The 15,441-nt window shown below is 39.2% G+C and overlaps 1 protein-coding gene across 1 annotated transcript in view; it reads left to right on the forward strand.

The window, feature by feature from the left end:
• Window positions 1-8,427, forward strand: part of LOC126384270 (cyclic AMP-dependent transcription factor ATF-6 beta-like) — a 22,062-nt gene extending 13,635 nt beyond the window's left edge. Inside the window, exons 9-10 of the mRNA XM_050035230.1 lie at window positions 2,345-2,766; window positions 5,347-8,427. Of these exons, the coding sequence (XP_049891187.1) occupies window positions 2,345-2,661 (317 nt within the window). The 3' untranslated portion in view covers window positions 2,662-2,766; window positions 5,347-8,427. The remainder of the gene's footprint in view (window positions 1-2,344; window positions 2,767-5,346) is intronic.
• The last annotated feature ends 7,014 nt before the right edge of the window (window positions 8,428-15,441 follow it).

Below are 15,441 nucleotides of genomic sequence, written 5' to 3' on the forward strand. Positions count from 1 at the left end.
GCATACCGCCACCTATTGCACCGGAATTGTAACGACAAGCTACATTCACAGACAGCGAGTCCCATTATAATGTGTTTATGAGCGAGGTCGAACAGGTAGCGCCAAAAGCAGAAAAATCTATATGTGGCGGAGATAATTTATTCGTGGCGCACCGCCACAGATAAATGAATGTATGGGAAACACTGCACATTAGCATGTGTTGGACTAGCCACCCACATAGTACATGGATTTGTAACATGCAACTGCGTTATGCGTTGTTTTTACCGATTTAACTCACTGGGTCTGTTTGTTTGGAGAGGAAGAGATCTCTGCGGATAATTCGGCTCCCACTAAAAACCTCCTGAATGTCTGGATCAGAAAAAGATGAGCCCACAATAGCATGTTGTGGGTGAGCCACCCATCTCCGAGATGCCAAACAGTGTCAGAGATGCACTGATTTGTAGGGTGAATCAGCTTTATTCAGTGTTTGTAGCAGACTTAATCACCTGGTCTGTGTGTTTTGGAGAGCAATGCTCCGTTTCCACCAAACACTTTAGGTATGGTGCCTTTGGAACCAAAAGTAACCCTTCAGACATGGTACCTAGACCCTAGTGTTTCCACAACAAAAGGCCAGTTTCCACTGAAGAAGTTCCTGGTACTATTTGGGGGGCAGGAACTACTACAGGAACGTCCTCTCGCTCGGCCCTCTCAACCGCCGTGTCTCCACTGAGGGAGCGGAGTAGGAGGAAGGTTCCTGTAAAGTTACCGGGCTCTGTATGTGACGTAATCGTTGCACGACCATTTTGACTGGGGCAACGTAGGGACGCCGTTAGCTGTTAGCCCTCAGCGGTGTCTGTAATACTCAGTAACTCAAATAACGGTCTGTGAAAATTTTTTTTTACAGCGATATCTTAGTTACAACATGATTGAGGTAACTGGAGTAGTTTCATGTCGTATCCGACAACGGGAGGCTTTTAACAGATGACGTCCTGATGTTAGCTTTGCTGCTGCTGTTAGCTGTCCCTGTCAGCGGCAGCCACTGATGCTTTCTAGACATCGTGATTTCCCAAAACTCTATAAATACCACACATAGCAACACAAAACTGCTTTGCTAGCTCAATCATGTTGTTACTAAGATATCCGCTGGAAAAAATATGTTTTTCACGGACCGGTTATTGAGTTTGTTTACATGGCGGTGGAAGCTATGAATGAGCTAACCCTCGTCTGCTGAGTTTTAAAAATGCCGGCTATTTTGGCGCTTTCTGTTGACGTCACATCCGGTCTTGAGTATATCCAATCAGCACCAAGTAAATCCCCAAGCCCCAGCCAGGAGTTCTGAGTACCTACTCCGAAGCAGGGACTTGTTTAGCCCCCGTAAAAGTTCCGGAACTCTGTCCTTCGGGGATGGTTCCTGTGGTGGAGACACGCACCAACGGCCCCGGCCCCATAAAATTACCCCGAAGTTCCTGCGGTGGAAACGGGCCTAAACAGTACCCTTAAAAGTGGGCGGGGTTGTGGTGACTCACTGCTCAATCCAGCACTCACCGTATTTCTTCAGTATCGGTGACACAGAGGGAAGTCTGCACCTCGTTTATCGTCCACAGAACGAGGCTGCACGCCAACATTTTCAGAACTAAATAGAACAGGCTGCAGTGAGGGTCTCTCTCCATGGGATATTTAAAAATAGCTTTGTGCATTTAGTCCTTCTCAGGCAAGCTCAGGGGTTTAGTGTTGTCGTAACCCACAGGAACGACGCTCTGCAATGCTTTTTCTGAGGATTAGAATATATGCCGTTCACTTACTCCGGTTGAAATTAATATATAAAAACACTTCTCAGTCTGTAAGATCCACTCATTACTAAAAGTGTATGTAATCCAAGAGAGACAATAAAAACTAAAGTATAGGTCAAAGTTGTCACACTGAAATTTAAGGTGTGTTGATGGAGTCATCTCATGCATTGAGTAACATTACAAGTAAACATTCCAAGTTAAAAGTTGCTGGCAGTCAGCCCAGTGAATGAAGTTATTTTTCCTCTGACTACAGCTGCTCTTCTAACTAGAAGAAGTTTCAGCTGGTTGCAATCTGCAATCCTCGCCATGACTAAATCCTCCTAAATCCTACACACCGCTCCTGTAAATACTTTCATAATACTGAAAACAGCTGGGGAAAAAATATGATGATGATTGCAGTTTATTTTGTTTAACTTTAACTCCTTTTCTTTTTCTCTCCATCTTTTTCTCCCTCTTAAACCTTTCACTCCCTCCTCTCTTCCTCCCCACCCCTTCTTTCCCTTTCTCCTTCTGCTCCCTTTTTTCTCCTCCTTTCTGTCTCCTTACATCTCTCTCCTCTTCCCTCCTCCCCTCAGAGAGTCTCTATAACTCCTCTCAGGGTTACGAGATGATGATGCAGGTCGACTGCGAGGTCATGGACACCCGTATCGTCCCTATCAAGTCTTCCGCCGTCCCGCCGTCTCTCCGCGACCCGCCTCCGCCTCCCCCCTCCTCCTCCCACCACAACCACCATCACCACGGCAACCACACCTCGCTGCGAGGGCGCCACCACCATCACCCCTCCTCCTCCTCTTCTTCATCTTCCTCCTCGTCATCATCATCTCCGAGGCAACCTTTACCCGCCCGCAGACAGAGAGCAGAATATTTAATCAGCCAATCAGAAGGTGTCTGATGAGATGTTGCCATGGTGATGTGGAAAGAAGAAAAGGATGCGATGGGGAAACAGGGAGATGGTTTTATGTTTGGGGAAAAAACATCTTCATCATCTCTGGGACAGGTAACAAACACACGTCTGCTCTTTCCGGAAAACTTAAGAAAACCTCCACCAAACACTTGCAAAAGGCTTTAATCAGTAATTTGAGCTGTTATTGTAATAGGGATGTTTACTGTCACTAAACTCAAAGATTTGGGGTTGTAAACTTTACAAAAAGTTTCCCATTGAAGATAATGTCCTAATATGTAAGAATACATTTCTAAAAATGAAAGTGAGACGCAGACCCGTCAGCACACCGCACTTAAAAATGACCCTACGTTTTAATATTTAATTGTGAGAGTGTACAGTTTGAATGAAGCACGGAGGACAGGATGCTGGCAGGGCCGTTTATGTAGACGCTGAAGTGATTTTATGTCATCTAAAGAGACAGTTTGTTAACTAACTGTCACTGGTCGTCTCACCGCCGGGCTGCACAGTTACACTCGAAAAGGAAATGATTTGTAGATATCAGGATCAATATTTGTCTGCATTTCAACTAATCTCATGTTGTAATTGATTGAGAGTGAAATCTTCTGATCAGCAATAAATCAGTCTATTAGCAGTGGAGGCTGTTGTTATTAACTGTGCAGCTCCAGCAGGATGAACTCAGTCCTGTAATCCTCGACACTACTGATGGTCTGGCTCTCAGCAGAGGTTTCTGTGAAGTGTGTTTATTTTTGTTGTTGTGACTCTCAGTTGTAGAACTGTCTGAATATCAGCACTGACATCTGCTGCATGAAGCTGGATCTTAAAGGATACATTAATTATTTTTCAACCTGGACCCTATTTTCTCATGCTTTGGTGTCTAAGTGACTCACAGGAACAGCGTATTTTTTTTTTTAAAATGTGTCCAGTATTGAGCAAGAACACTGCAGCTGGCAGTGGTGAAAAAGGCTGTGGTGCAGTTTCCAAGGATATAAATTATCTCTGATGTCCATCAAGAATAAACGTCTATAAATCTTCTTAGAAATCTTCCAAAAAAAAAAGACAATCAGAACTTGCCAGAATTTTCAAGTTTTCTGCATATGAAATTAATACAATGATAGTTGTCTGTTCATTAATGGGTACACTGCTAATACAGGGCTCAACAATAAGGATTGCCCGATTGCCCAGGGCAAGTAAAACTCAAGGTCGGGCATGTAAACTAACAACTCACTTGCCCAATCGGGCAAGTTGCTAAAAATAGTAAAAGTTAATAACTAATTGATAAAATAAATGTATTTTAAAACGTGCTGCTTCGGCTCTGATGCAGCGGTCTCTCTGCCTGAAGTGACAGGCACACGTAACAATGTCCTGCCCACGGCCCCCATTGATATTATTTCATTTTCATTCATATAATAACATAACAATATACTATTTATGGTGTTATGTCATCGTGTCATTTCTGTCTCTACATGGTCACGCGTTAACAATTCTCCTCTGCTCTCTTTATCGCGCATGGCGGAGTTCCGCCACACACACAGGTGAGCACGCTAGAGCGGCTCGGGCCGCATTTTCCTGACCAGACCTGACCCCGAGCCCGGTGCAGTTTGTCAGCTGACAAAGTTATTGTTATGGACAGTGTGTAAATAACCATCAACAGACTGCTGTTACGCACAGACGAGCAGCACGTAGCACGGCGCTCATGCTGAGCTTGTGTTGCGTTCAGGTGTTGTCACGTAAATAACAACTTCCAACACTTAAATAGGTCATAGCACAAAACAGCAGCATGTCATGTGACTTTTTACTGTTATTATAATCAATACAATTGTATGTTCCTAAATCTTGAGACACCTCATATGTAAGCTAGACAGACANGTTGTTTTAATTAATAAATACAGTGTGAATAAAGATTACATAACATAAAAATAACTGCAGTCTTTGTTATTTGATAGCCGCTTAAATTAAACAATTTTTATAGGGCAAGTAAAAACTGACCTCGGGCAAGTAGATCTCTGACCAACAAAAAAAACCTTAGCGTTGAACCCTGTAATAGGTAATATAGCATACTTCTATTGGTGTCAGTTAGCTCAAATATAAACTGATAAAGGCTAACAACAGTTTAAGCCTTAAAAAAGTTTACCAAGTATGTTAAAACACAAAAGACAGACAACTCTTTCTGCATCCAGCACACAAAAATAAAGAATCACTAAGATCCTGCTTCATGTTGCATCCGTCAGATTTCTTATTCATGTTTATTTCTTTGGTTTTATGGAAAATCATATTGTTTTGAATGGGGATTATTTAATAGTTGTAAATATCAGTGTTCCCTCTGTAGATATTTTGTTTGCTTTTGTCACTTTTTTATAATTTTTTATTTCTTTGTCTTTTGATCTTTTGACAACAAAAAGTAAAAAGTAAAAAAAAAAAATACTAAAAATAGAACAAAGTGGAGTAATAAGGCTGGGAGGGTAAAAATGTTGAATTTTATATTTTTTATTCTTGTGTTCAGTTGAGTGGACCAACCACCGTTACTCACTCTGTGCTCACAGTATGAACTCAGGACATTCTCTCCTGAAAGTAAAATATATTTATGAAAATATAACCACAGATTTTTTTTATTGTACAGAGTAAAGCTGTAGAAAGTTTCAGCTAACAACAGGTTATGATTTGTTTTGTTTTCAGAGAAAATACTGAAACCATCCCAGAAAAGATCATTACTGCCAAAACAAGACACACGTTTTACTTGTAAAATGGAGTTTGTCTTCAGTCTTTAACACTTTTTTCCTCTGACCAAGAGATGAATCTGATTCTGATTTTTTGTTTGTTTCATACCAAAACTTGTTTTCTGTTCTTGTCTTTGTGTTTTTGCCACTTGTGTGTTGAATCTTCTCATCGAATCTATAAACTTAAAAGAGTCACTCCAACAATTTTACACATCCAAAGTCATTTCACTCAGCATTATAGGAAATGTAGGATCCTCTGTGGTTCTGGAGAGATTTTTCGAAGTCTGAAAAGTAACCCTGATCATGAGGGTTTATCAAAAGAGTCTGCTGAGTTGCATTATGGGAAATGTAGGATCCAGTGGTTGGGGGCTTCACCTGTACTTTATACTAAGCCTACATCCACACTAATTCATTATCATTTTAAAGTGCAGAATTATTGGTACCTTTAAGCCTAGTGCCCACACTACTCCGGTATTTTGGAACCCCTAAAAAAGAGACCTTTGAAAACACCGCTGACCGCATTTTAGTTTGAAACCTCCGGGCTTGCATTTTAGTCATGGCTTCCTCTGAGAATGGATAATGCTCCTGGTACTGTGATAATATGTCACTCAATTATATTTCCTTCACGTATGAAAATAGATACAAATAGATTTCAAATGTTGTAAATGTCACTGCTCTCATATTTCCATGCGTCCCTTTATATTGGCATAAATACAGCCAATAGATGGTGCTAGAGCAGTGGTTCCCAACTGGTTGGTCACGGTGTAAAAGTTGGTGATGGGTCCATTCTGAATGGATTGCAAGTGACCACTACACTGCCCCCACAGTCTGTAGTGGTAATGCTGCATTTTGTCTGTGTCTGTGAGCTTTAAATGTGCATAAATACAGACGAAATGAACACAGACTGCAGGCAGAAGGCTCCGTATAGGTATCTAACACTGAGCTCTTATACTGATGAAACCGTCGGTACCAGTTCCAACTTGTCATCAGTACAGGCAAATAAACCTCTGGTCTTACCTTTTTGTCATCTCAGCAGTATTTTCTGTTACTGAGCAACCAAACCACAGAGGCATATCACATGCCCAGCATACACATATGGTCGTGCTTTTTCAGGCTTGTTAGTGTGGACGGAGATTGTTGTGAAAACACTCGTGTGTATGGCAGATTGTTTTCGTATAAATGGGCCGTTTTAAAATGTAAGATATTAGTGTGGATCTGGTCAAAACTCAGAATATCTCTGCGGCACATATTCTGTCCACCCACTTTTTCCTCATGTCTCTGTAAGTTCATCAAATTGATGGAAGTGCAATACTAAATTGTTGGAGTGGCCCTTTAAGAGTTCAGAATCATAAAACTTTAACACAAAGGTCGACAATCAGAAATTAAAACTGAGGTTATCTATTTACATCTTTGCCATTTAAGAACTACCTAATATTTCATGTTTGCTAAAAAAAAAAATCCAAATTCAATGTGAGAAAAGAGAAGTTGGATATTTTGGAATTTGCTTTTTTTGTTCACTGGTTAAGGAGAAGTCCGGCACATAACAATAAATTGTGGTTTTTATTCTCAGATTTTTTGTACAGATTAAACAGACACCTTTATAATCAGTGAACTGTAGAGGAGCGGATTGTTGGATTTTTGTTACCTTGTTTGGACACAGCCAGGCTATAGCTGTTTCCCCTCTGTTTCCAGTCCTTATGCTAAGCTAAGCTAACAAGCATATTTACCGTACACACGTCTGACTCGGAAAGAAAGCAAAAAGCCGCATTTCCCAAAATACCGAATTATTCCTTTAACTACTAATAACTTAAACTTTATTTTCATCACTGGTTTCCTTTTTGTTCGTGCGTCTCTGTGTTGTCTCCACCCTGCTGTGCCGCACGCTGCTGCTCCTCCATGTCTGGTAAAAAAGTTTAAAAATTGTGTTTTGTTCTTTGTCTCTTTTTTATACTCATCGAATTTGTTACTCATGGTGTCAAGAAATGCAAACATGAAAAGTGGATATGAAGTTCAATGTGTGTTTTGAAGAGCAGTGGGTGGAAACAGCTGAGTCATGTTCTTATGAAACAACAGTTTGTTCCTTTTTTGTTTTTTTAAAGGATTGTATGTAAAATGTTTTTGGGCAATATTACTCATCTGGCTGGTGGTTCTTAACGGACGGGGGGGATGTCTTTACTTCCTGCCTAAAGCAGTGGACAAAGTGGTTGTTTTTTTGTGAAGTTTCAGTCACTGTTGGCAACCAATGGCTATTTTTATCATCATTAAATATGTCAGTTATTAACTCAATAAATCAGAGAAAAATTTGGCTCATAAAATGTCTGAAAATACTCAAAAATGCAGATCGAAATATCCCAAAACCCAAACTGACGTCTTGATATTGTGTAAACGGAACAGAAAATTTGCAAATATTCACTTTTGTGCAGAAACCAGTAAATTTTGGGGGCTTTTTTGCCTCGGAAAGTAACTTGAACTGTGACTAAACATCAGAATAGGTGTAGATTAATTCCAGATCAATTTAGCAACTAATCATTTATGTATTGTCCCTGTAGAAATAATAACATTATGAAATAAAATGTGAAGATGGTCAACATTTCTTGGATCATGAACTGGAGTTTAAATTCTGTTCTTTGTGTTAAGGACTGGGGGGAAAAAATCACTAGATCAATTTAAAAAGAAAATGTGATTGTGATGTTTGATCAGGGCAGAATTTGAGTTTCAGATCCAGTTAAGAACCACCGACCTGATCAGTCAAAATATTAAAATATTCACTTGTTTCATGTTTGTTTTTTACCGTCAGACCTTTAAAAATGAATTTCCAGCACACACACAGCTGAGTGTGACAGCATGCAGTCTGTGGTAACTCACGGTAACGATGTAAATAAGATTAAAACAGTACGCCTTTGTTGTTGTTGTTTTTTATTTAAATATGTAAATACGTCTTTCTAATTCCATCCTCTCTGATGAAATGACACATTTGAACTTTTGCCTTTTATGTTTGTAGAAATGAAGCATTGAATTTGATAAAGATATAATAAACTAACGCTCTGTTCTCCTGTGGTTTGTTTTTCCATTTAATCAGTTTGTGAAAATGTTTCACTGGGGACATGTTTCCTTTTGTCTGTTTAATTATTTGTTTCATTTGATAAATTATTAGTCAGGTTATATAAATAACACATGCTTGTTTTGATTTTGTCCATCAGCTGCTCAAAGACAGGAAGTAAAAACAGGTTTGCATCATCAGCAGGCAGCAGTCGGGCCTGTTAACATGTAGGACGACAAGTCAAATAGATCTGTAGTAAATGATATTCTCTTAATGCCCTCATCTGTATGTATGTTAGCCCCCTGGTACATTGTGATGTCAGAGAAATCTTTCATCAATGTTTTATGTATTATTCTGTGTGATTCTGATGCTTGATTTCTGTTCAACTCACCCTGTATTTACCTGTGCAGGTGGTACGTTCCAGTTAGACTGAGAACATCAAGGGCATTCAGTAAAAGTGAGAGAGCGATAGAGGGGTGGAGGCGGCAGCAGCTTCCATTAGCGTTCTGTTCTTTTTGCTGGAGTTTGATGTAATTTTGTTCAGTGTCAGGGGGTTTATTTCTGCCTTTGCTTCTGTCATCTTTTTGTGAATTGCCACATTAAATTGGTATCAAGCATTTGGTAAATTGTTTTCTGCTAAACACTGCTGATAAAACATGGATGCAAAATAAATTTATGTTCAGTCATTTAAAAGACGCCACAGAGTATCTGTTTCTGCAATCATCACAAATTTACCAAATAAGCTGAAAATGTTTTTATTCTACTGTAAGAAACAATCCAGACTAAAAGTCTTAAGTCATTCTTAAAGCTTTGTAAGTCTGTACTGAAACATGGTGGGATTTAGCTCAGTGTTAACAACAGGCATTGCATTGTTGGCATTGAACCTTTCTGCAAACCACAAATATGTTATATTTATATATTATAATGTAGCAGCAAACAAAACCCACTCAGTTTTAAAATAAGCGGCTTATATTGGCTTAAAATATTCGGTTTTGGTGCACAATCATGGCAGGAGAAGCTGTCAACAACTTTTTGTGGCACTACTCCGGCTGGAAACAGAGATGTCTGGTGGTGGTGGTGAAAAACAAACAAAAGAGCTTTTCGTGGCACAGTCCTGGCAGAAAACACAGCATTGTCTCTGTAAAAAAAAAAAAAAACAAAAAAAAAAAAACTGTTGCACTATTCCAGAAGGAAATGCAGCAATGTCTCGGTAAAAAAAGGAAAAGAAAAAAAAAAAGCGCTTTTTTGGCACTATTCTGGCAGGAAATGCAGTGATGTCTCAGTAAAGGAAAAAAAAGAAAAAGAACAAAAGTGCTTTTTTGTGGTAGGCTACTGTTTCAACCGAGCTGAAAATGTAGCGGTCTTAGTGAAATGAAAAAATCAAAATTAAAAACACTTTTTGTCGAAAAAGGGGGGGAAAAAAAGATCAAAAAAGTGCTTTTTGTTGTACTGTTCTGGCAGGAAATTTGACACGTGACACAAGAAACGCAGCAATGTCTCAGTAATGAAAAAAGAAAAAGGGGAAAAAAAACTTTTTCGAATGGAAACGAAGCAGTCTTGGAAAAAAAAAAAACCCAAACTGTTTTTTTTGTTAAAATGCAGCTGTCTTAAAAAAAAAAAAAAGAAAAAAAGCTTTTTGTGGCACTATTCTGGCAGGAAATGCAGTGATGTCTGTCAAAAAAGAACAAGTGTTTTTTGTGGTTCTTTTTCAACTGAACTGGAAACACAGCAGTCTTAGTGAAAGGAAAAAGGAAATAAAAACTGCTTTATTGGTTGTACTATTTCAAATGTAAAAGCAGTGATGTCTTAGTAAAAAAAAATGATTTGGGTCATGCAATAAGGCATGCTCACTGTGTTGTTGTGGTGAATTGTTGTAAAGAGCTACAACGAACAAAACAATTTGTGTCAGAACAGCCCAGAGTCTGTCTCACTCTGATGCCCCATGTTGCTCCATTCTCTGACGTGGCCAGTCAGAGTTGATTTGCCACTGAAGAAAGCTTAAACATGATTTTTTTGTTGTATGAAGCTTCTTTTTTTTAAAAGCAGATTTATGACATTTTACCCAGAAACACCAATGTTAACCAACTGAAACTGGCAAAAGGAAATTTGACCTGTGACAGAAACAACCTGACACAGCTGCAGACCACCCGAGGCCCTCAGCTCTCAGATTAACCATCTAATTGCAGAGCTGTAAATGTTTAAAGTTTGAAGGCTGTTCAGAGTCATAAAAACAGACGTTGTCACATGTTGTTGCAGGTTACTAACTGTCCCTGAGGAGATGTGAGGGTGGAGGGCACTAAACCAACTCATTTGTAAACACACAGGTGGCTTCACCTTCACCTGAGGGAAAACACGCCTGTTTGACTTTTTGTTTGCCCTGTATCACTTTGATACTTACCTGTTTATGTTTAAGCTCATAATTGTGCTGCCAGTCAATATCATAACATCTTTAATTTAGCTTCAAACCAAAAAAAATGTTATTTTAAGTCTTTTTAGTCAGGTGCAGCTGTGGGGGAAATGTGTGTATGTACAGTGCAAGAGGAGGAGGGCATGGTGGGTGGCATGAAACCTAGTCGAGATGGTAGCTAAGCAGCACACTACTATTCACGTACAACAAAAGTGGGTATTATGTTTTTTTTGTTTGTTTGTTTTTTTATGAGATGTTGAGATTTTTTGAGCCATGTTTGTGGCAACAAAAGCAGGTACGTTTTAACCAGTGGAAAAATATAGAGTGACAGATTTCTGAATTGAGTTTAGGTTGCCGTGAGGCAGACTCTGTCACAATTCAGTGGATGTGCTGAAATAATGTCAGCAGGACGTACTGGTGATTTATCATGATTTTTTGAAGTTTGAAGTTGTGAAGAATGAATGACAAATGTGAAATGTCTTGAAATTTTGATTCATTGTAATAAGCCACGCCCTCTTTCAGCAATCATTTCCAAATTTTGTGCATCGACTGAAACATGACCCTATATGATGCAAACCGAATTTCGTACAAATCTCTATGAGCTGATTACAAGATATAAACTTTCTGCATTTCTCTCGTGATCAATTTGAGTACAACTTTCAGTGTGTATGATTTTGTGATGATTGGCTCTACAGGTAAGAAGTTAGGTCCATTTATGTGCTGAGCCAAGCCCTCTCTAAAGTTCATTGGTCAATATCATCAAAATGCAATGAAATATCAGCAAGCTTTTGATAGCTTTTGATAAGCTTTGTCCAATGATGATCCACAGAAACTTTGGTACAAATCGGACCTACTCATTAGGAGAAGATGTCAAAATTTTAAATGGTGTAAAACTTTACCTGTAGTCCCTTCATGATTCTCGAGGCTTTTTTGTAGAGCACATTGAGCTGGACTTGACATTATATTTCTTCAGCACCATTTGCACACAACTTTCAAAAAATGCATGCGTAACCAGAAAGCAGAAACTTTAGTGTCTGATGCTCAATATTTCCTGGAAAAGGAACCCCAACCTCCCCCGTTTCATATATGACCCCCAAACATTGAAACAAATCTACAAACTTACAATGAGAATGAGGCACAAATGTAAGAGAAAATAAATATTCAATAATAAAATCTAACTAATATAAGTACAAAATAAAGCAATTTATAAATGTCTTTTTGAGAGGCACCCATCACTACAAAACTGCACTGATCTGGGCTTTATGACAGGGTGACCAGAAGTGTCCGCAGTGAAAGACACATTATAGTCTGACTAGAGCCTTAAAGGGACAACTCTCTCTGTATCAGCTAGAGGGCGATGTTGCGCTGTAGACAGAGGCTGGAGATCTTTCTGCTGCTTCTGGAGACAGTAAAAAACAAAGAACTGTGTCAAAACAGTGTCAAAGACAGACTGAAACATATTTCATAAAATATATGATATGAAAATTTAATGTCCCCACAGGAATGGAAAAAAACTGACCATTTAAATGTCTAAAGACAAAATAATTTACTTCACAGTTTATGAATAAACTACAGATGGAAAACACACACACACACACACACACACACAGTTAACGTCTGCCAGGGAAACTCATCAATGAGTTGATTACTAATCCTCAGCATGATATCATATCCTAACTGTGTGTGTGTGATGGATGAGGTCATGGTGTGTACATCACTGTCTGGTTTTATAGCTCTGTATTAATGATTGTTTTCCTCCTCAGCAGCCTTTAAATCTGCAGCTGATGACAGATGCCGACTGACGCTCCTCGTTTTTCTTCTTTAAAGACACAACTGTCCAGCATTTGAATTTATTTTTAATTTGTGAGAGCTGATTAAAAATTAAATGTGTGTGAGCTTTCTGCACAAGTCGGAATTATGACATATGAAGACGAGATAAAAAAGTATCTGTAAATCCAGTTTTTAGACGGTGTGAGGGACAAATACAGGACGTTAAATTCTGTTACATTTTTAAGTTTTTACAGTTTTGCTCTTATTGACATAGTTCTGTCTAAAGATGTTGCAATGATATTTGTTCCTTTCTGTATTTGACTCAGATTAAATACCCTTCTGATTAAAAAGAAATAAATAAAATAAAATAAAAGCTGTATACTACTAATTAATTTCCGTGTCAAGAAGCTAAATTAAAAAGGTGAAGCAGGGGCTACTTAGAGTTTCAAGACCACAGCATTCCAGAAATATTCTTAAAATAGTATAGTATATGATCTTGTAAAAGCTGCCCATTCTCATTCTGAAGTTGTCAGATACCAATGCTTTGTCACTGATTTTTGGTGTCAGGCACCAAAACCGAAACCCACCTTTCCTGCTGGTATGATGGGCCACTGGATGCTGTTAGTTTGTAACGCACCCGGACAGAACCTGGCACGGTGGTATGATACACCCCTGCAGTGTCAGGTTGAACTGCTGCTGGTAACATGATATAAGAACCTTGACGATACGGCAGGTGGGAGGGCTGGTTAATGGGTCCAACAAACCCCGGACTTTCATCCAGGAGCCCGCTATTCGCCTCTGGTATGAATGGTGAGCCAAACCATAATGGGTTTTTTTCTATACCTAACTACGTGCTTTTGTTGACATCCTGGCATTGGTAGCGGTGTCCTGGAACGTTAACAACACACGCAGGAGGATACATAGTGTGTAGACAAAGGCCAAAGAAAGAAAGTGAAAGGTCACTGACAAAGTGGCAGTATGTGATGGCATGGGAAGAGAACGTGTTGGTATATGGCATCTCTCACTTGCCGGTTATTGAAGTTAATTAATAAATTACGTGGTTTCGGATTGGTTCATAGATTTGCGTACTTGCCAATACCTTATCTGGCGTTTTAGGCAACATCAGAGGCATTTTCCCATACTAGTGAAAGTACAGAACAACTCTAGTTCTGTCAATCATCTCTGTTGTGTTAACCCAGCCCGTTCTCATTCCCAAGTCATCAAATACTACCCTTTTGTCACTGATTTCGGCGTCAGACACAGATGCAAAAAGGCACCTGTCGCGGTGGTATGATAAGAGGTAGAAAGTGGTTTCTGGCACAACTTCACCGATTCACAAGGTGCATGGAGAGTGAGGAAACACTGAAGAATGTCAAAAGAGCTCCAGCAACACTTGTGGTATGGAAGGTTACCAGTCCTGTGGCGAGACACTTTAATGAAATGAATCACCCTCTCTCTTCTCTGTTTTTCTTAGGCATTGAAGTCATTAAACCAAATCAAAGAGGGGGTAATGTCAACTTCATGAGAAAAAGGAGAGAAGCATTTTGGATTTATTATCTGAAATGTCTCTCCCCACAGGGTATGAATGAGGATTTTTCAATTAGTGATTTTTTATAGTGGGTTTTATGTGTGTTTTATCTAGTGTATTTACAAAATGTACTCTTTACAATGTTTAGTATGATATTATCTTTTTATCTTTTAATATTTTATTATTTTTTGCTGCCTCTGCTGGTCCTTTTTTCTTTTTTTCTTCTTTATTTGTGATTGATTGGCTGAGATATATATATGTGGATGCATAGGATTGGTCACATGCATGCATTTTTTATTTTTTTCTACTTTTTCAATTTCAAATGAACCTATTTAAATGATGTGTGCAATATGTTTCTTGATGACCCTGATGAAGGCCACAAGCCGAAACGCGTCGGTCAATAAAGTTTTCTTCCATACCACAAGTGTTGCTGGAGCTCTTTTGACATTCTGCGGTGGTATGATAAGCCACCAGACAGCAACAGTTTCAATTGTCACCGCTAACAACCTAATATGAGCAGGAAAGTCCCTACAGGACAGGCGGGATGTGAGGTGGATGAGTCCAACAAACACTGGACTTGAACCCAGGAGCCCACTGGTCTGTACCCATGTGAGGTTTAAGCCAAACCATGATGTTGTACATTTGTAAGTCTATTTTGAAAAGACACAATGTATCTAACAAGTGTAAACTGACACGCCATACCTGAACATTCAAAACTGACGCAGGAGGGTATCTAGAGCGTCATATTTTGACATGAAGGTCCACTGTCAAAGACGAGTTGAGATGATTGTTGTTGTTTAAAATAATAGTAAAAAGAAACCAAACCTAAGTATAAAATTGTCCTCATAAATTCCTCTTCAGTGCAAAACTTGATATGTGATTGACCATTAGGGGTAATTTATTTTCAATGTTAGCTGTGTATATGGACACGAATAGAGCCTTCTTTTCACACTCTTTGTACATGTTGTCAGTATTTATGCACGTTTCCTGAAAGCTTACGGATACGAATGAAATGGAGCAGTACCACGTGAAAGGACATGGAGGCAGTGTAGTGTAATTTAAGTGAGATGGAACTGTAGGAGACAGCAAAGGTATTTAAAGCAGCTGTGCGGAACTTTTCATTTTCGTTGATTATAGCGCCCCTTTGGTCGAAGCGGTATGACACCCACAGCCTGGTGTCGTAAAATCTCGACTGCAACCGGCAATTACCGCATGCATTTGTTTTGGAGAGCGAGAGGATTAACTAACGTCAGGTCAGTCCAAGTAATTAGTGGAAACAGCAAAATTACTCAGTAAATTCTCCTGTCGT

Source organism: Epinephelus moara, chromosome 22, assembly GCF_006386435.1.
Source record: "Epinephelus moara isolate mb chromosome 22, YSFRI_EMoa_1.0, whole genome shotgun sequence".
NCBI classification, from domain to species: Eukaryota; Metazoa; Chordata; class Actinopteri; order Perciformes; family Serranidae; genus Epinephelus; species Epinephelus moara.